Source organism: Paralichthys olivaceus, chromosome 21 (genome assembly GCF_024713975.1).
Source record: "Paralichthys olivaceus isolate ysfri-2021 chromosome 21, ASM2471397v2, whole genome shotgun sequence".
Classification (NCBI taxonomy): domain Eukaryota; kingdom Metazoa; phylum Chordata; class Actinopteri; order Pleuronectiformes; family Paralichthyidae; genus Paralichthys; species Paralichthys olivaceus.
The window spans coordinates 3,124,901-3,144,414 of NC_091113.1; the positions used below are offsets into that span (position 1 = coordinate 3,124,901).

Sequence of the window (19,514 nt, forward strand, 5' to 3'; positions counted from 1 at the left end):
TTATGAAAACTAAATCTTCATATTTTACTCCAGTAAAAACAGACATTTTATCACTTTAGTACAGAACAGTACTGGAAATCTAAACAATAAATAAAAGAGGGTAACAGGAGACATTGTACCAGCAAAATAATAATAACAATGGAGACCTCTGATATTATTTGTTGTGATCTGTACTTGTGCAAGGACAGCGTGTGTTTACATTTTACATTCCTTGGTTTGTCCATTCGCTAGAAAGACCTAAGACAGGAAAAGATAATGTGACAGGATCCGTTTATACATCAAGATACATAGAAAACCTACTAAAGAAACAAAGGAGTCACTTAATGAAAGAGTTCAACATTTCAGGAAATGTGCTTTATCACAATTTTGCCAACTGTTGGATGAGAAGTTGGAGATCATCCTCACATCCGTCACAACATGTCACAGCAGCTGGTTAGCTTAGCTTAGCAAAAAGACAGGAAGCAGGGGCAAACAAACCTGGATCTTAGGAAACAAATCTTATTAAACAGAGTCAGCTTGTTGCAGTCAAGACACATAAAACCCGCCTGTAAAACACTAGTCACTTTGGTTTTTGTGATTAGCAGAGTTCTCATTATAATAATACAGCAAGAAACCCAGGCCAAAGAAAATCCTTTTTCTAATTACAATAATTAAGCCAAATATTAATTAATTTGGAAATCAAAATCATCTGGACCCTGTTGTATGTGGCTGCTTCCAACTGATAGTAAACTTCTGTGTCACTGCCCAGGCAACTTTTTCAAGTGATGCCAGTTGTTTGAAATTAAAAGTGAAGGTGAGCTTTAGAGTTGCTGTGAAGGTCATGTTAGCTGCTTCCCTGTCTTTCAGTCTTTATGCTAAGTAAAGCTAACTGCCTGCTGAATACAGAGGACTCCAAGATGTGACATTATCTGAGTCCCAATCCAGGGATGACATCCTTCACAGACTCACGTGTGGCAGAATCTACTCTACAGAGAATTTCTTAATTAAGCCATCAGCTTGTCTCACTCCTACCACTGCATTGTTAGCTTCTCTGAGCTCAGCCACTTGCACACAATGAATCCTGGAGGAAGTTGGCCCGAGAGGAATCCACCTGTTCGGAATGAAAGGACGCATTTAAAGGACAGTTGGACAGCTCGGGTGCAGCCTCGGTAGGATGCATCAGTCCTCTGTAGGATGCAGGCCCCTGAAATGGGACACAGCTATTAGACTGTGATGCTGAGCTCACTACAGCTGTGCTCTTCTTCCTGGGAGTTCAATAAAGCTCAGACTGCAGACTGTCCCACCGCTGTGTCTCTTTGATGGGACTGTAAAAGGTTCTTTAGACCTTTTGTGTGACGAGTCATCAAACAGTTCCAGCTGTGTTGAGCCCACTGGAAACAGTCTCATATCCCACAGACACCAGGGTGAGGACGTTACCCTCCACATCGTCTGGCTTATACTGCTCTGCTGGTGTTTCCACTGGACCGACCACTCCGGTGTCCTGTCTTATTTTCTTCCTGGCTTTGCCTCGCCCCTTTCCTTTGGAAATGACCTTCCCTTGGTCTTTGACCCCCCCAGACACCTTGTGAGGCGTCTCAGTGTTATTTGAGTGAGTTTTACGGTGGCGCCTGCGGATACGCCGCATCGGCGGAGCAGTGTCGACTGGGTCTGATGCCGCTGCACCAGACAAGATGCGGATTTGCTGTTCGATTACCATAATGATCATGTCCAGTGTGACATCCAACATCCCCAGACCGAGGCCGTGAGTGACGTTGTCAAACGCGCCACTGTTGACCGGGTCCCTGAAACATTTCCTCATATCCTCGAGGTGGTTCCTAGGGTGGAAAAAGAGCATTGTTAATATTTTTATTAAAAATGTATTTTTGATTGAAAGCTCAAGTTACACAAACACTACGTACTTGGTTTCAATCATTTTGGACCAGTGTTGAACTGTGTTCGTCTCTGGGATGAGCTGTTTCGCCATGTTACCGTAATCAATGTAGTCATGGGAGAAATCTTTCATATCTTCACATAAAGCTCTGGTGTCGCCTGAGAGAATACACAAAACAAAACACTTGTAGACTCTTTCACTGTAACTCCGTGTTCTCAGATTTGAACACACACACGTTACCTTCTGTGAGCTTGGAGAATGAGGAGGACACGGAGGTAGTTGTGCTTGGTGTGAGACCGAGAACATTTAGTGATTCAAGAAGTGTTTTCTTGCTGGCTGGTCCTCTGCTGACACGAGTGTACGCTGCCAAAGAGCGCAGGGACATCTTCTCCGGGTCCTGCAGGCGCCGTTTAATTTCATCATAGGAGATGAGATACTTCCCTGAAAGTAGAGCAACACAGGGAGAAGTTAGTTTGCTAAACATTCAGGAGGTAAAATAACCTTCAAACAACCGGTCACTCACGAGCCTTAGATCCCTTCATGTTCGGATCCAGGAGGGATGACACCTCTGCGAAGGGCATCTGGTTACCAGACGCTGAATTTGTGCTGGGGTTTGGTGGCGTCTCCTGATTCTGAGACACAACCTCGGCCTGGACTGGAGCAGAAACCTGCATCTGAGGCGGAATGTGAGGCTGTATGTTGTGCATCTCCACGTGGTTCTGCTCGAGCGGAGCCTGGCCCTGCATTTGAGGGAGGACCAGTGTGTTTTCAGATAAACCCTGTAGATCCATGCCACCTTGTACCACGCTGCCGGCTTGTTCTGGAGGAACCTGGAAGATGCTCATCACTGGCTTCACCACCGTGAAAAGCATGTTCCCCTGAGCGTCCAGACCCACAACCCTGGTCGTTTGGTCCATGGCTTTGCTTTTTACTTCCCAGCTGAGAGAGGAGGCACCACAGGCCGTTATTATCAGATCAGTTAACGGTTATGGTTAAAGCTGACCTGACGATAAGCTGACTCTTTAAGTTTCCCACATTGAAGCTGTTGGGGCTTTTCACTTTCTCTGTAAAAAGAAATCACTCATGGCGACACCAAAGAAGTTTCATTCTGAAAGAGAAGAAAGATAAAAAAAAAATCATGGTCAGAGCCAAAGGTTGGAGCTTTTCATGACTTTCTAATCTTCTGAATATCAGAAGCATTTTAAGAACGTGACATTACTTTTAAAACAACTTATTCATTCATTGTGTGGATGTTGTTTCTCGGATATGACTTGTGCTTAACTTTGCTATGAGACTGAAGTATTTCTAATGATGCCTGTGGAGAATACACGTCTGTGATTGGACAAGACGACACAATGTAAAATTATTAATATTAATAATAATAATAATTTAACTACCGTATTAACTGGGATTAAGGGACGTAAACATACAAAGTAATAACTTTATTTAAATAGAAATAAATGCTGCGTCGCCTCCACCTGTTGTTTCACGTGTTTCATCACCACCGAGATTAAATTAAATTAAAGACTTTAAACTAACGCAACATTTGATAACAACTGATCCATCATGGCCGCCGGCGGATGAGGCTGTGGGTCTGTGTTTCTGCGGCGGGCCTGAGACGCTGCTCGCGCCGGAACCACGGCGGTTCCGGCCGGGACGGCTCCGCCCGAGAGCGGCTCGCCTCGGACGCAACCGGTGCCGGGTCCCACTCACCGGAGCCGACGCCTGGAGCCTCCTAACGAGACACTGATCCTGGAACGGTCCGCGACGACGCCGGCGACATTTTCCCTCCGTCTCCGCCGAAGCTCCGGCGGGTTGCAAATCAGCTCTGCGTGCACTTCCGCTCCGGAGCCGTAATCCCGCCGCTCATTGGTGGAGCCAGGCATCAGTCTCACAGCCCGCGATCTCTCATTGGACAGACGGGGGTGTCAGTCGAGTGCAGAAGGGCGGAACATCCGGCTCAGGTTGGCCCAGGGACAGGAATTAAATTTCTTCAAATTTCTGTGTTTGAGACATTTTCACATTTGTTATCGAGCCCAGACTAAATGAAAATACTGTTTTAATTGGCTAAGATTTATTTAAAATTATTTATAAATTATTTCATAAGAATCAAATTATTTGTTTACCATCAAATCACTAAATAGATCCTAAAAACACAAAGCAATTTTGTATTTTAATGTCTTTCTAAGCAGGTGTTTTCTTTTCTTTTACATCCGAGTTATATAGTAATATAGTTTTTAATAGTTTAATTATTTTCAAAATCAATTTTAAAAAGCTGTAATTTTACTGGGTTATCTGACCTGGGTTATTGAACCTTGTTTTCCCACATTTTATTCTTAATAATGTATTCCTGCATCCTCTGGGACCTAATCTGACATTCTCTGTCTTTTCTTTTCACATCAAACGCACAACATTCATAGACACAAAACGTTGACACCAATTCCACCTATTTCAATTTAATTTATTTGGGTAAAAATAAAAAAAAATGTACAAAATAAAACATAGAAAGTCGTAAATATGAAAACAAAGTCCATGACAACAACATAAAACAAAAGGCAATAGTTAAATAATTCATTAAAAATACACCCAGCTAATCTGGAAAAGCATCTTGTGATAGTGCACTTAATATCTACACAAACAAGCAGGACACATATCAGTCAAGTGTTGATCAGAAAAAGGCAAAGACCTGGGCCATGTGAGAACAGAGGTTCAGTTTGAATGCACAATAAGCAAGATGAAGTATTTTTTTACTCAAATGTCAGTGTGTCATCAAATTCAAACAGCTTCACTACAAGAAACATTGATACTGAAACATTCTGACAGGAGGCCTCTGCTCATTATACTGTTTTTACATTTCCATCAGTGAAATATCCTCTCGGCCTTTTTATCTTTTGTCTAATAAACCTCGTTATTCCCTCAACACTCATTTTCATCATTATACCCATTAGCATCCCTCATTAGCCTGATGTTTTCATTTTCTGGCCTTTGTAACGAGCACTGAACGTTACCAAACAGTGTATGATCATAATGCACAGACATTAGCACGGGGTTGAGTTCATAATGAGCTTGACACCCTCCGGAAAACGCAAGTCACTACAGCACGACAGCCAGCTAAAGAGGAAACACTGGACAGAACGGAACAAGCACTGTGTGCGAGGCAATCTTTGGCCCCTGTAGTTTTCAGAGCCAGTCGGCGCCATCGTTGCCTGTTGTGCTTCACTTGGGTGTTGAGTGTTAATTTACTGTTAATCGGTCTGGATGTTGAGTGCAGGCGCTCTGCAGTGGCTTCCCCTGCAGGAACGGCTGGTTTGGGTGTCAGTGCTGGTGTTGAGGCTGACTGCAGCAGGCGGTTCAGTGTCTGCGTGTGCGCTGGCCCCCGGTGCCCGTCGTGGTGATGTAGAGGAGGGGCTGGGGCTGCCGCAGCTGGGGCCCTCGCTTCAGGTTATTCATGTGGGCGGCGGACGACTCTGAAGAGAAACAAGAAACCACAAAAACAAAGCTCAATAAAAAAGACAATTACCACGTGGTGTTTCTGTCCAGTACATTGCAGGGTCAATGCTTAGAGTCACCTGTCGGGGACGTCTCTACATCATGACATTCATATACAGTATATAAATTAAAAACCCTCTCATCAAAGTTTGGCCCCAAAGTGAGAATCTAAAAAGCTGGGCTCATTTTCTAATCTGTGCTGAAACTAAACCCCTAGACCACCACATCATCTACCATCAGTTGTACCAGGGGTTCAAACTCTGGGACCACCGTGCTCCTCAGACACTGTTGCTTCAGCCCCCGTTGTCTGAGCACCAGCTGCTCAGGGCAACGGTACAAACAGCTCAGGAGGATTTTGATCTTGGCCGTCAGGAAACTCCGTCCTTCTACCTCATATGACATTTTAAAACTGAGGAGAATAAGCATCATGACTCCCTGCTGACAGTGATATCTGTTTACCTGTCTGCTGGCCGTTGTGGGGCGCCCTGACTTTGGCGAGAGGAGGGACCCCTCTGTACTGGGGCCGCAGGGCCTGGGGCTGACCGTTGATTTGGAAGTGGGGGTCTGATGTGCTGTCCAGAGGACGAAACCTCTGAGCTGTGGTTGTCTTGGTTTGAGGAAGCTGCAGGTGCAAGGAGACAAACGATTGATCGACTTGTTCATCCACAATGTTAGAAGAGTGGACATGGAATATACTTACTGCTTGACCTGTGACCTCGAAAGAGCGTGAGCGCCTCTTCTTGCGTCGAGCCTCAAAGTCCACATCTCTGGGCGTCTGGTTCTTGGCGGCGACCTGACGGTTACGTGGGCGTGTCCAGGTCACCTGCAGGCCGGGTCCCTCCACGGTGCTGCTCGACAGGTTGTCGTCCGAGGTGGCGTGCCTGAGCTCGGGGCTGGGCTGCCTGCCGTGTCGCATTGGCAAACCCCTAGGTGGCGCCTCGCTCAGGGAGAGGCTGCTTTTCTGCTTCTTGGGGTCCAGCGGAGAGGGGGGAGGGGGGAGTCGCAGGGCTTCCACCTCCAGAGCTTTGGAGCGTCGACGGGCAGCTTTCACAACAATGTTCTGAACGCCCTTCAGGATCTGCTGCCGCTCTGAGGGGACACGATGGAAATGCAGGTTAACAGCTCATCAACCAAGTCTGATAAATTGACAAGTGAATCTAATCACTAGATGAAACCCAATCATTAATACACAAATGCTAATACAGATTCATTTACTTGTCTTTCTAGCCTTGAAGAGCAAAGAAAAAGACGTTTCTAACAAGACGATGCTAAGAAACAAGCGAAATAAGATCTTCAGTTTGCACCTCCTGTAATGTTTGTCATTAAATATCCTTCCTCTCATTAAAACAGCAGATGGAACATCTTACCATTTCGCGACACGGGGATATCGGCGCCGGCCTCGCTGCTCTCAGGCGATGAGTCGAGCTGGCTGCTGACGCTGTGGCTGAGATGACTGAAGCTCAGCGAGCTCTCAGGAGCCAGCGGCTGCAGCTGCACACAGGAGACGCAGGACATCACGTTAGGATCAGATATCAACTAAAAACTTCTGAAGACTGGGTTCCCAGCTGGGACCAAAAATATAGGATTTCAAGAGGGAACCTTTCATACGGGCAATTAATACTGTTCCTGTTGGTTATGGAAGATGAAGAATGTCGACAAATAGCACATCTGCAATAATAGAGTAAACACTCACAGGTGATGCTACTACTGTTTACTTTCTTTCTGCACACCCTCTTTAGAATTAGAATGTTTAAAATCAATTTTAAAGCCTTAAACGACGTAACGCCCCTGAAATACATGACATTTCTCTGCTCACTGAACGCAGACACATGATTTCTCTAGCTTTTCTTAAATCTCCTCTTGAAAGCTTTTGGGAATGTTTGATTTATTTCTGCTGCTTTATTCATTTTTACTGCTTTACCTCTTCTGTTGCTGACGCTTCTTTAGGCAACTACATTGTCTGTTTTTAGATTCGTTTTGAATGATAAAATAATAGCTATACAAATATAGTTTATTATTATTATTATTATAAAGAGAAAATAAGATGGGTGTAATATTATTTCAAGCCTGCGACAAATCAACTGTAATTCTGCTGCTCTGGAGGTTTTAACACAAAAAGCTGAGTAAAAACCCTGAAAACCAGAACTGAGAGTGAAGACGTATTACTGTATGTATGCTGGACTGTATTTTGTGGAGGTGCGTGGGTTGAAAATGAAAAGGTGCACCGCTGTGAAACATCTGCGTGAGCTTAATTCAAAGAGGAGCCACAGCGCTCGACTAGACTGCATTAACTCACAGCAGGAAACATCTCTCAGGGATATTAAAATGGAACAGGGACAACCAGCTCATTAGAGACGTCCTCACCTCTCTGTTGCCCTTTCTGTTAATGTGGATGGGAGGTGGGGTCATCACAGCCGAGTTTTTCATCTGCCTGGCATGAGGGCTGCTCTTAAAAACTCTGTTATTGTCCCTGAAACAGAGGAGAAAGCAGAAATAACACAACCTGAAGTGGACTTGTTCATTAGAAAATCTATAACGATGCTCTCTTTAATATCGTCTCTCTTACAGCTCAGGCTCACGCAGAATGGGGGGCAGAGTGTGTCTCCGGATTTTGGCTTGGCCTCGTCTGTTATCGGGGCACATGTTGCGAACACTCTCCTGGTCTGAGTCCACGTCCTGCGTGTTGTCGCGACCCTGACCGGGCAGCGTGATCTTAGGTAGAGAGCCCTCCTGGAAATGAGAGCAGAGCTTTTATAAGTCATTATATGTCTGTGTGTGTGTGTATGTACAAAATAACTCCACCATGCACAGATGGTTCTTAACCAAACATGGTGGGAATATTACCTGGGATAGTATCTCCACATTATTACCCTTTGGGGCTGATCAGTCAATTGTTATTGTGTGGTCATTAAGTTTTATAACTGGATTTGTTATACTTGGGTGACTGATGGTGCGTTACCTTGATGGTGTGTCTGGTGGTGACCTTGTCCAGGGCCACGGCTCTGTCCAGCTTCCTCTCGTCCAGTTCCCTCATGTAAATATCATACAGCTCCTGGAGGTGGGGGGGCACCAGCAGACTGTGGTCTGGAACACACGGGCACACGTATGATTCAGTAAACCACAAATTCATTAAACCTGAAACAAAAACTAAACCAAAACTGAAAATAACGTCAAGGTCTATCGTGGTCAGTCTCACCGTCAATGAACTGTCTCTGCTGCTGAATGATCTCGTCACACAGGTGTCTGTGCTGCTCGAAGCGCTGCACCACAAAGTTCTTCTGCCGGATGACGTTGTCCTTGAGCAGCGCGTGCGACTGCATCTCGGCGTTCTCGATCTCCAGCTCGTGGACCTTGCAGAGGAGGCCCAGCACCTCACGCTGCTCCTCTGAGCTCACACGCCGAGGCAGCAGCTCCTCCAGGCGACGAGCTCGATCCCGAAGCTCCAGAAACCTGCGCTCGAGCAACGCCTTAGGAGGAAAAAAATAACAAGGAGCAAATTAGATTTCTGGATTTGGATTTGGAAGAAGATTTCTCTGAATTTTTCCAACCGGCTCTACCTTTTGTTTGTGAATTCTTTTCTGCTCGGCCATGAGTGTGACCAGATTGTCTCGGGCAATCGCCACCTCCTGGGTCTCATTGCTGTCAGGGGGAGACTCAGAGGAGTCAGAGTCCTTCTCGCTTTCATCCTTATTCACACTTTCCTTTCTCCTTTCTGCACGCCACTTCCTCCTGTGCCTGCTCCTCTCCTGCTCCCAGCTAGAAGAAAAATAATGAATCTACATTTTAACAGGCAAGAAACCTGATTTATAGTTAACAGCTCTGCCATAATGATTTGAGTTTTGAACACGGTCTGGATAATCTATTATTAAAGATTGTCTGTGGTCAGTGAAACACGTGTTTGGGTCTGTTTCTCTTCGAGGGGAGTCCATTGACTTCAACTAGAAGCAGAACTGCAGTTGCTATGGTTACCAGGTGCTTAATACTCCATCCACACTAATTTAAATCTGATCAGAGGTAAAACTGTTGACCAGAGCTGGAATAAAAGATCCATGCAAAACATCAACCTTTCAATCTTTCAGCAAAACAACTAAAAACACTGACTCTGCAATGGTGAGCAGGTGTTTGGACGTGTCCATCTGGAGCGCCATGTTGCTGTTCTCCAGCTCCATCAGGCTCTTCCTGATCTCCATCTGTTGACGGAAGGCGTCCAGGAGCTGCTCCCTCAACTGGTCCATCTCCGCCCGACTTTGGGTGGAGTGGGCCTGGACTTCAGCTACGGGTGGAAGGAAAACACGATGAAAAGTCACAAACAGTCATAAACACCTTCATTTGACAGATTGTCCTTGTGTCCTGCAGGAGGCAGAGTGGGAGAGTCTTTACCCTGGACGTTGCGGATGTCGGCCCGGTCTGAGTTGACCTGGCGGCTTGCCTGATCTGCAATCTTTTTCTTGAGCCGCTGGATCTCGGAGCGCAGGTCTGAGATGATGTTGGTGTATTGAGCAATGTGGTATGACACATTTATCAGGTTCTTCTTAACCTGAAACACACAAGGACAAAAAAGACAAAGAAAAACGGTTAAATATTTTCACAGGTCTCAAATTTCACACTGAAAATTTTCTAACGACAATACTATCTAAGAAATACTTGAAATACTGCACCTGGATCAGTTTTATTGGCAGTAAATGTCTTACAGTCAGTAATACTAAGCTATCAAATCTCACTCTCTATCCACAGTGAACGTTATCTAAGGTAAAGTAAATTTAAATGTATTGGTTTCCGATGAATCAGTAAAAGCAGAGAGAAGCTAAAACATGATCTCACCCGTGTTCGAATATTTTTGGCACGGTCAGCGTACGTCAACGTGTTTCGAGACTCCTCAAAAGCCACAGAGGCGGGGCTAATATGGGCGATCATGACCGTTCGGCTGTTCCCGCCCAACGAGTCCTGTCAATCAAAGAAGTCAGAAGGAGAAAATTAGATGCGAATTGTAAAACACAGGTTTGGATCGGGTGTCTTACGAACTCTAATAACTGTTGTACCTTTAGTAAGCGAGTCAACTTGCTGTCTCGATAGTTGACGTACTTGGTGCCATTTTTTTCGCTCAGGGCATTGATGCAGTTGCCCAAAGCCAAGAGGGAGCGGTTGATGTGAGCCCCCTCTTTCAACCGCTGACCCCTGTTCTGAGTCTGTGAGAGAGAGAGAGAGAGAGAGAGAGAGAGAGAGAGAGAGAGAGAGAGAGAGAGAGAGAGAGATTCAGGTGTTGGACATTTTATGGCTTCGTTAAAGAGAACAGCTAAGACGTGACAGAGCGAGTGAGAGTGAGACGTCTGCAAAACAAACTTATGAAACTTATTTTCTCAATCAACTTGTTTTAACCTACCTGATAAAACCCACAACTATTTTTAAAATTATTTTGAAACCTGCTCATTTAGTCATGAATGTATAATGCTTCAGTGAAATACTTTAAGGTTATATATGCTGCTGCCACTAGATGTCGACAAACATTAAGTCCCTCTCCCTCCCTCTGACTCACAAATGTCAGTGAAAGTGACACAACCAGACGCACAACTGACCAAACTGTTACTAGAGTAGTAGTAGTCATGTTTCTGCTCTTGCCCAGCAGGTGGCGTTACCTCCCAAATCAACATAAACTTTAGAACCTGCTTGAGCTCCAGTCCTGATGAGGCAGAGAAAATGTCCCCCGGTGCCCTCGAGCGACAAACAGCTCGGTGTTGTGCTCAGTTTCTAATGGAGCTCGTAATACGCGTCGTCCATCAACAGTCTCCATGGTAAATAAGTGGCTCTCGCTCGTTTGCATGTTAATCTAACACAAGTTATTCGTGTGACTGACAAAAGCAGAAAAAAACACCAGCATCCAACTGAACAGATTCTTTTCATCAAACTCAAGTGTCCATTTTAAAAGCGGTGAAAGTCATAATGTGATAACACAGCCCTGCTGAGAGTATCCTCGATGTTCTTGACTGTGCAAATTATTTATTTGGCAATATTGAAACTGCTCATGGTTTATTTCACCATGCATTAGAGTCTGAAGTGTTATTTTTACATTTGCCTCTTTTGCAAAAGGTTGAAAACAACTTTGCTTTTGCAACATAGCGTATCATCACGTTGCATCTGTCCACAGGTCGGAGTATAACTTTATTAAACTGCACTACTGGACCATAATGGCACATATAAAGAGGCTTTGTATTAAAAGTCTCCTGAGGTCAATGGGGACCTCGATCCTCTGAGTGTTGCTAAGATGCACTGCCAAGCATCCTCAGAGAGCGACAGACACTCAGAGCACCGCCTTAAGGTTGTGGGGCCATAAATGTTTCACGTATTCAAGCAGGATTAAAAGAAACCATGTGAGGCATGGTTTAATATGAGCAAAGGCTCTGAACGTAAATTTGAGTTTGGCAGCAGACTGTTCGACAAAGGTGAAGACACCCACACACCACAGGTGCTCACACAACAAACAACTCCCCACGACCAATTAAACTCATCGTCAGCAGTTTAAACACTTCCTGACTGACACGCACACACACCTGTGCTGCTCGCTCGGAGCCGGCAAGGTCGATCATGAAGAGGCGTGCGAAGCGAACCTCCTGCAGGACGTCTCGGCAGCGGCTCTGCTGCTTGACGGCCACCTGCAGCACAGCGTGGGAGCGAGACGACGTCTGATTGGCGGCTGTGGGCTCCTGGGTGCGCTGCTTGTTCCCCTTCATCAGCAGTTCCATGATCTGACAACGACACAGGGGAGAACTCTGTGGTGCGTCCGGTTGCCATGGATGGAATCTGAATGTTTCGATTAAAATAAATGTTGCGCGTAGTGAGTCGGCCTGTCTCACCTCTTGGGCGTTGATGGTCGACACCTCAGTGATGCCGGCGACCTGGATCTCTCCCTTCGCGTCTTCTCTCAAGTCCAGAAAGCCTGACGACGGGTTCAACAGGTCCCGGATCATCTCGTTGTAGATCTGAAAAGACACAGACAGAAATATACAACTGTCAAAAATGAATTTGCTCCGTTCCTTAAATCATCGAATGGAAAAATGTTAATGTGAATAAAAAAGGCTCCATTCAGAGCTCCAGGCCTCCAACACGCATCCAAACCATGTGCAACAACATCAAGTGCTATATTTTCATCCGCCTGTCATTTAGAAACCGCAGCTTTTTTGGGTGGCAGGCTGTGACCGAGCCTCCGTCCTCTCACACTGTTATTGAAGGTGCAGTGTAAAAGCTCCTGGAGCCACATGAAAGCTCGCTGCAGGAAGTGACGTCCTGGAAAGTGGCCGTCGGACGACAGCAGAGGATCCAGCCACAACCTCTGATGAGACTTTCACTGACACTGAGAGTTTCTGTTATTTTTTCCTCTGCCGGTTGAGTTTGAACAAGACTGTCGGTCTGTGGTCGAGCTACCTGCTCGGTGTGTATGACCATAGTTTTCACCCCTGCCCGTTGGTTTATTTGTTTTGCAGCAAATGCTACTGAAAGGATTTCGTGGAAGGATGAAACATGGGTCAAGGAAGAAAAACAAAAAGATTTTGGTGCAATTCTAAAATAATTTTCAAAGTCAAGGAGGACTGACTTCTACGAGTGTGTGCAGTTTGGTGCAGCTCGATTGAATTTGAGGGGATGTTGGGTATTGGAGACAAAAACTCAGGGGAATCAACAAAGTGATATAAATGTATCCTAATTAATTAACTGATTAATATCTGCATCAAATTAAATGGCAATCCATCCAACATTTGTCTGGACACTTAAGAAAAAAAACTGCAAATGTGAATCTCACGTTGGTGCTTGAGGAAAAGTCTCATATTTGGGAATATTATCAATAGATTAAAAGATCAATAGACTGATCCTAGCTCAGCTAAAAAGATTCTTCTTCACTTAAAGCTCCTAAATAAGCTGTAATATAAATAAAGAATATTATTATAACAGTGGACATTTAGGTGGAACAACCTGAATCCGTACTGTGTTTTTTTTATTTGCATTCTACGTCTTGTCGAGTCTTTGCATGTGTTCCGGAGAGCATGACCAGGGACAAGAGAAGCAGTGGATGTGTGCACATCGCTCAGCTCGGCCGTAAAATGGCCCTTAACCTCTTTGTGGTGACAGTGGCAACGGATTGCTCCGTGGAAACGGCAAACACGGACGTCACACCGCAGCCTCGTGTCGGGGCTCATACTGAAGAGTTTATCACAGGTCAGAGAACATCCAGACTCTCACGACTGGCGTTTTAATGGCAGAATTTTCACCCGCCCAGAGCGCCGCTTAAGATCCGAGCTTCAATAACACTGTCAATCACTTCATGTAATGATAGTGTTTGGCGCTGGAAATACAAAATGTAATTTCGAATGTCTGACGCAACACCCCCCCCCCACAGACAACAGTCACAATTTGTACCCAACAACTGCTCATATTGTGGCCTGTGCGTGTTCGGTTGAACGCTCTTTTCATATTTCGCTCTTTGGTTGTTATACAAGGTTATAATCACCACTGTTCTCTCCTCATCCCTTTATTTCCTTTTTTCATTACCTTCCCTGACAGCATGAACATTTCTGAATAAATGTGACTCATTTCCTCTTTATATTCATGCCACCATGCGTCTTTTCCCAAAGCGGAGAGAGACGGACAAATTGGTCACTTAGAATCCTGAAAAAAGATCCTGAACGAGGCAGTTAATTAAACAATACAATGACTTAACGTTTCCTGTGCTCTATGCTTTGCCTGCGAGGTGAAATGTGAAAACAGATCATGTGAAAAGAGAATTTTATATCGAGTTAAATAAACTGTGTGTATTGTACCGCTATACTAGTTTTCAACCTCGGTTTCAGTCAAGGAAAGACACAAATAACCTCATTATACAGGAAACTAGGATAGTTACTGCTATCAGACTCAAATGATCCAACTCCATCGTACTCGGATCTATTAATGGCTTTAATGTCATTAAACACACAGTCTGAGCTGCTCGGTAATGAGGCGCAGAACCACGGCCGGCGGGCGCCATCATCAGCCCGCTGTCTAATCTATGGTTCATGAACATGAGGACGACAGGAACCGAGACACGTGCAGATCAGAAATTTGAAGATGAGTCATCACTGTTGCATTCACTGGATCACTCTGTGTGTTTGGTGTTCGTGATGAGAAGACGTGTCTGCAGACAAAATGAAGATCTGACCTCCAGGTAGGACATGGAGACACTGTACAGCATGTCGTCGCTGGTGTCCTCGATGGCTCGGAACAGGTCGTTCAACGTTCGAACGTAGATGCCCGGCTCCTTGTCCGTCCCCAACATGGTGTATGTCTTCCCACAACCTGGAAACAGAGAAGAAAATGTAAGAAAAAGAATATGGACCACTGTTTCACTGTGTTAGCACAGTTCAAAGAAGCCACGCAGTTAAACCTAAACTTAACAGAACCTAACAACATGTCTTCACCTTAAGATTGAATGATTTACATTCTAAAACCCATCAGAAGAGCTGAGACAGATGGACAGACAGAAAGGGAGGAGACATAGAGACACATGGAAATGGAGAAATAGTGCTAAAATATTCTCCCGGACGATGTGAAGCTGGAAACACTGGAGGTAAAATGTGACTCATTTTCTACTTAGACCTGCGCTAAAATAAAAAAAACCCTCAACAGACGTGACTGAGACGTGTCCCTGCTTCCCTGTGAGCTGAAGAGATGACTCAGACTGAGGCTGTGCTGAGATTAATGAGTAGAAAACATTCATTAAAGAGGAGTCATAGGTTATCCACCAAGGTTTCACACACACACACACACAAACCTGTGGGTCCGTATGCAAACACAGTTGCGTTGTAGCCTGATATCAGGCCCTCGATCAGCCCTTTGGTTGTAGCTCTGTACACCTCGTCCTGCACAGGGAAAAGAAAATGCTCTTAAACCTTAAATCCAAATAAATCTCACTGAGTGTTTCATTGTTCATTGAATTTTTACTCTCGGCTGACCTGACTGGCCGAGTAGTCGAACGCCACGTCAAACATGTAAGTCTTCTCCCGGGAGCGGTTGGCACGCAGGATGTCGTCCGGGTCCTCCATCGGGTCCAGGAGAACCACCATCTGATGACGAGGGGGGGAGGGGGACATATGTGAGCATCCAGTCGTGACTCTCAGCTCCACATGATTAAAGTGTCAAAGCAGGAATCGTTTAATTTTTCAAGGACGTCATTAGAGAAACCTTGAGGCTGCACCAACCAAGATCTGTTGTTCAATTTGAAAAGAGTCTGGTGCACGGAGTATTGAAATCAGACAGGAAGGAGAAGACACGAGACGTGAAGGAACAAGCTGTTCTTTTCCTCATTTCACACTTTCAAAGTTAAGAAATTTTTTTCAGTATTCTCATAACATTCTGACTTAATCTCTCTTTAAATTGCAATTGTTTTCTTGTTGAAGTACAAATTTATTCAAGAAATAATGAGAATTTATTCTTATTAAATTACGACTTTATTGACATTATTCTTGAATTTAATTTTTATACATAATTCTCCATCGTAAGAAATAAATGAACAGAATAGACAGTTTCACCATCACAGTGTTCTCCTGCTGTGTAAGTGGCGGAAACGTCAATGATAATATTGATAATAACAATAATGATAAGCCGAACAAGAGAGCAGGGACAACCCATTTACTTCAGATGTGACGGTGGGCCAGCGGGGGTGTGTGCCAGGCTCCGTCCACTAGTGGAGCAGGAGAGTCCTCTGAGGCCTCTAACCCCTGAAGCACCCGGCCCGGTTGATTACCACCTCAACCACCGAGCCGCTCACTTTGAAGCCTCTCCATTGAAATTCAAGAGGAGAGATTTCACTTTTAATAAAGTGACCACAGCGGGTGAAGGCGAGCGGCGTTGGGAAGCTCGTGCGGGGAGCAATCAGCAGAACGAGGGGCGCGGGAGAGGGGGGTGAGGAGCTGAAGAGGGTGAAAGAGAGGGAGGAAAGCAACACCGCTATTTAAAGCAGCACTGCTATGCAAGTTTCTCTGAGCAACAGCGCCCCCCACAGGGATTCATTAATTAACTAATTGAATATTGGAGATAAACTTTGGCTTTTAATTCAGTTTTTAGTTCAGCTTCACTCTTCAACTTGATTCTGACAGATGAAGCTGTGAACCCACACTCAAAGTTACACAAACAGACGTTCAGCGTGAAGAGAGGGAATTAAATTCACTGAACCATCGAACCCATTTTTAAAAGATGCATAATCCTGTTCCACGGAGAACATATGAGAACGAGAGGAACATGTGTAGCAGCTGATGCTTCCTCTCTCCTCTTCTTTCTCCTCATCCTCTTAACTTCCTGCTTCTCCTCTAACTCTTCTCTCCAGCTGCAGTGACGTACGAGTTCTGATCGCGTTTCACAGGAAGGATACTGTGAACAAGGGAGCACGTCTCTTAGTATCCAAGGTCAGGACCTTAGGTCACTTGGACTTGGCGGATACGAGGACCGTCAGACTCAATTAGAAGAGTGTGAACCAGATTCCGACTGATTTGTCAATGAGACTTTCACAGAAATATGTAAATCAATACACATAAAGAGAAAAACATAGCATTTGAATTTTTGAATGTAAAAACTACTGTGGTGAAACTGTGAAATAAAAAGCTTCAATTGCGTTTAACGGTTTGATAAAGACATCTTAGGAATCATTGTAATTTTATCTTAGAACAACAGCAGCCCCCAAAAATCCATTTCACCCTGCTCTAATCTGGTGAATGTTTTAATCCTTTGAATCATCAGCAAATCACTTTGACTTAAAAATGATATATGTAGTAATATAGTAGTATAGTAAGTTTAAAGTATCTGAGGATCACTTTTCTGTTTTTCGCATGAACATGAAAACAAACTTTGCGCTGTGGAGACGGAGCATCGCTTCTATATCTCACCACAGAAAGTCTTCTGTCCTGGAACACATGACAACATGACACTGGTGCGTTGAACTTGACCTCACGTGTCACGTGGCTGTAACACCAGTTGTGTGTGAATTAAATAACTAAGCGAAAAAACAGATGCCTTTTAAAATTTTGAGCCACGTCACAGTGGACCAGCGTGCATGGTGTGAGTTCCTTGAGAAAGCTAATGAGCATGCAACAATGCTCTTACATAATTGCACGTATAGTGGGTATCAAATAGTGCGCGCTGTGCACTCATGCACAGTTTTGTCCCTTGGTGTGCTCTTGGGAAAATCATTAAAGACCAGGGGTGTTGATAACACTTCTGGTCCCATCTGTCATCTGTGTTTCTTGAGTTACAGTAACGTCCACGGCTCCACCCACGGACGTGCACACACAGCAGCTGCTGCTCAGGCAAATTCTATACCGCTCATTTTCTTAAGTCTTCTGATAAGACTGTGAAGATGCTGTCTCTGGTGACAGCAGTATGAGACTACAGATGTCTGGGTGCGCCAGGGTTTGGTGCCAGTAACAGACTGCAGGTTGGCACGAGGGCGTCTTTCACAGCGCACTGTCCTCTGTGGTCAATTAAGAGGCTTTTGGGAAACAAAGAGGACGGGGTGAAGTACAGGTTAGTGACGTCCGCCGCTCAGAACAGGCTGAGGAGTATTTGGAAACACGGCAGTCTCATGGATACCATCAAATCTCCCACATAACCTCCCCTCTGCCTCGCACTCACTCACGCTCACACAGTTGCAGGGAAACAATGGAGACACGCACACAAACACACACATAGCAACTCGTGTCCACTGCAACAAGCAGGTTGACCACAAGAGCGGAGGCCGGTCTCTGTGTGCGAGACGAGAGGCAGTGGCGTTTTTCTTTTACTAAAAAGAACAAGAACTGGTTACTCTCTTGAGCTACGTTCAAGCACTGGAGAAAGCTCAAAGTTCAATGACAGAGACAACATGCTCAATGGAATCATTACAAATATTATTAACATGATAAAAGTTACATGAAAAACCTTTATTGGCGTTTTACAAATGCCACAAGGAGCCAATGACTGCGTGTAAAATTGGATGTCGACTGCAGCTTTAGAAAGTGAAGCCAACTGAAAAGGGACGGTCTGGTCTACAGAGGATTTACCAGCGTCGCTCGTCCCACCCTTGCCTGGCAACAGAGCTGAATTTGGACACGACGAGAAAGTCTTAATGCCCCATTGTGCTTTTAACACTTGTTCAGTATCAGTTGTGCTGAAGCATCAGACGTCTTGTCGCTCACCTCTTTTAAAAAATGGTTTGTTATTAAAGCACAATGAATCCTGGGATAGGTGGGAACTGTTTCTCAGGGGTGGAAGGACGCATTTGAAGGGAATGCAGCCCCCGAATTGGGACCAAGCTACGGTTACTTCTGGTTTCCAAAAAACCAGGATGGCGCCGGACAAAATGCCAAACTCTTCAAAACGGCAGCTCACGAACCAACGGGGGATGTTTTCCTCCTTAATCCCAATCTGCCGACATTTTTGAGACCAAATGATTGATCGAGAAAATAACTGTTAGGTTCATTCTGGGTATCTATTTAAGATTCTGCTGTGGCTAAGTGTTATGTCACAGTGTGACTCATCACACGCTACGAGTGATTTCTGCTGGGTGAAGCTGGAGGATTTATTTCCACGTCGACAGAACAAACGGCTCAGAGCAGCAGAATCATCGATTCCTCCTCTGTATCTGCTGTGTGTGTGAATTATGAATCCACAGCTGCACGGCAACCGCTCTCCAAACACACCTGGCCCAGTTCAGAAAACACACAGGAGCTGATAAGATTAATAGAAATGGCTCCGGTGCTGCTGTTAATGAACAAAGTGGCGGACGGGCTGTGACTATGACCCTGATAATCCATTACAGGGACAAAGGCTGTGGCTCTGATGTGAAGGAATAAGGTTAAAGCATTAATCAGAGATCTCTTTGTCTTTTTCAACGACGGGTCTGCTCTTATGGTCTAACCGTCTGTAGACACACAGTCATTTCAGTCTGCAAACATTTGACAGCGGAGAAGAAAGTAGAATAGATTCAACTCTAAGCATCAGTGGTGGTGGTTAATCTTTCATCTCTTGTTTTTCTATTCCATTTCATCCAAGAATATAAATGTGCAACAGCAGAAGACATGCACTCTTTATGTAGATTCCAATTTAAAGTGATTAAGATAGAAATTAAATCAAAAAAGAAAGGTGCTGTAATCCTCACATTATTCCT

The 19,514-nt window shown here is 44.8% G+C and overlaps 2 protein-coding genes and 1 long non-coding RNA gene across 3 annotated transcripts in view; 1 reads left to right on the forward strand and 2 right to left on the reverse strand.

Moving 5' to 3' along the window:
* LOC109641411 (uncharacterized) lies at positions 1 to 3,719 on the reverse strand. Its single transcript, XM_069517536.1, has 5 exons — positions 3,584 to 3,719; positions 2,394 to 2,978; positions 2,111 to 2,311; positions 1,899 to 2,028; positions 1 to 1,814 (listed from the first exon to the last, which is right to left on the reverse strand). The coding sequence occupies exons 2-5, from the start codon at positions 2,785 to 2,787 to the stop codon at positions 1,343 to 1,345; spliced, it is 1,197 nt and encodes a 398-aa protein (XP_069373637.1). The 5' UTR covers positions 2,788 to 2,978; positions 3,584 to 3,719; the 3' UTR covers positions 1 to 1,342.
* LOC138406042 (uncharacterized) lies at positions 3,696 to 7,501 on the forward strand. The gene is made up of 2 exons (XR_011239713.1): positions 3,696 to 3,834; positions 6,710 to 7,501. It is a non-coding gene; the product is annotated as an uncharacterized lncRNA (long non-coding RNA).
* kif19 (kinesin family member 19) overlaps positions 4,311 to 19,514 on the reverse strand; it is a 26,507-nt gene continuing 11,303 nt past the window's right edge. The window contains exons 3-20 of the mRNA XM_069517535.1: positions 15,331 to 15,441; positions 15,150 to 15,237; positions 14,538 to 14,674; positions 12,208 to 12,333; positions 11,905 to 12,099; positions 10,399 to 10,545; positions 10,181 to 10,303; positions 9,740 to 9,896; positions 9,461 to 9,632; positions 8,917 to 9,115; positions 8,556 to 8,826; positions 8,319 to 8,443; positions 7,926 to 8,089; positions 7,724 to 7,829; positions 6,727 to 6,850; positions 6,060 to 6,448; positions 5,819 to 5,981; positions 4,311 to 5,337 (exon numbers count right to left, since the gene is read on the reverse strand). Coding sequence (XP_069373636.1) covers positions 5,222 to 5,337; positions 5,819 to 5,981; positions 6,060 to 6,448; positions 6,727 to 6,850; positions 7,724 to 7,829; positions 7,926 to 8,089; positions 8,319 to 8,443; positions 8,556 to 8,826; positions 8,917 to 9,115; positions 9,461 to 9,632; positions 9,740 to 9,896; positions 10,181 to 10,303; positions 10,399 to 10,545; positions 11,905 to 12,099; positions 12,208 to 12,333; positions 14,538 to 14,674; positions 15,150 to 15,237; positions 15,331 to 15,441 — 2,913 coding nt within the window. The 3' untranslated portion in view covers positions 4,311 to 5,221. The remainder of the gene's footprint in view (positions 5,338 to 5,818; positions 5,982 to 6,059; positions 6,449 to 6,726; positions 6,851 to 7,723; positions 7,830 to 7,925; positions 8,090 to 8,318; positions 8,444 to 8,555; positions 8,827 to 8,916; positions 9,116 to 9,460; positions 9,633 to 9,739; positions 9,897 to 10,180; positions 10,304 to 10,398; positions 10,546 to 11,904; positions 12,100 to 12,207; positions 12,334 to 14,537; positions 14,675 to 15,149; positions 15,238 to 15,330; positions 15,442 to 19,514) is intronic.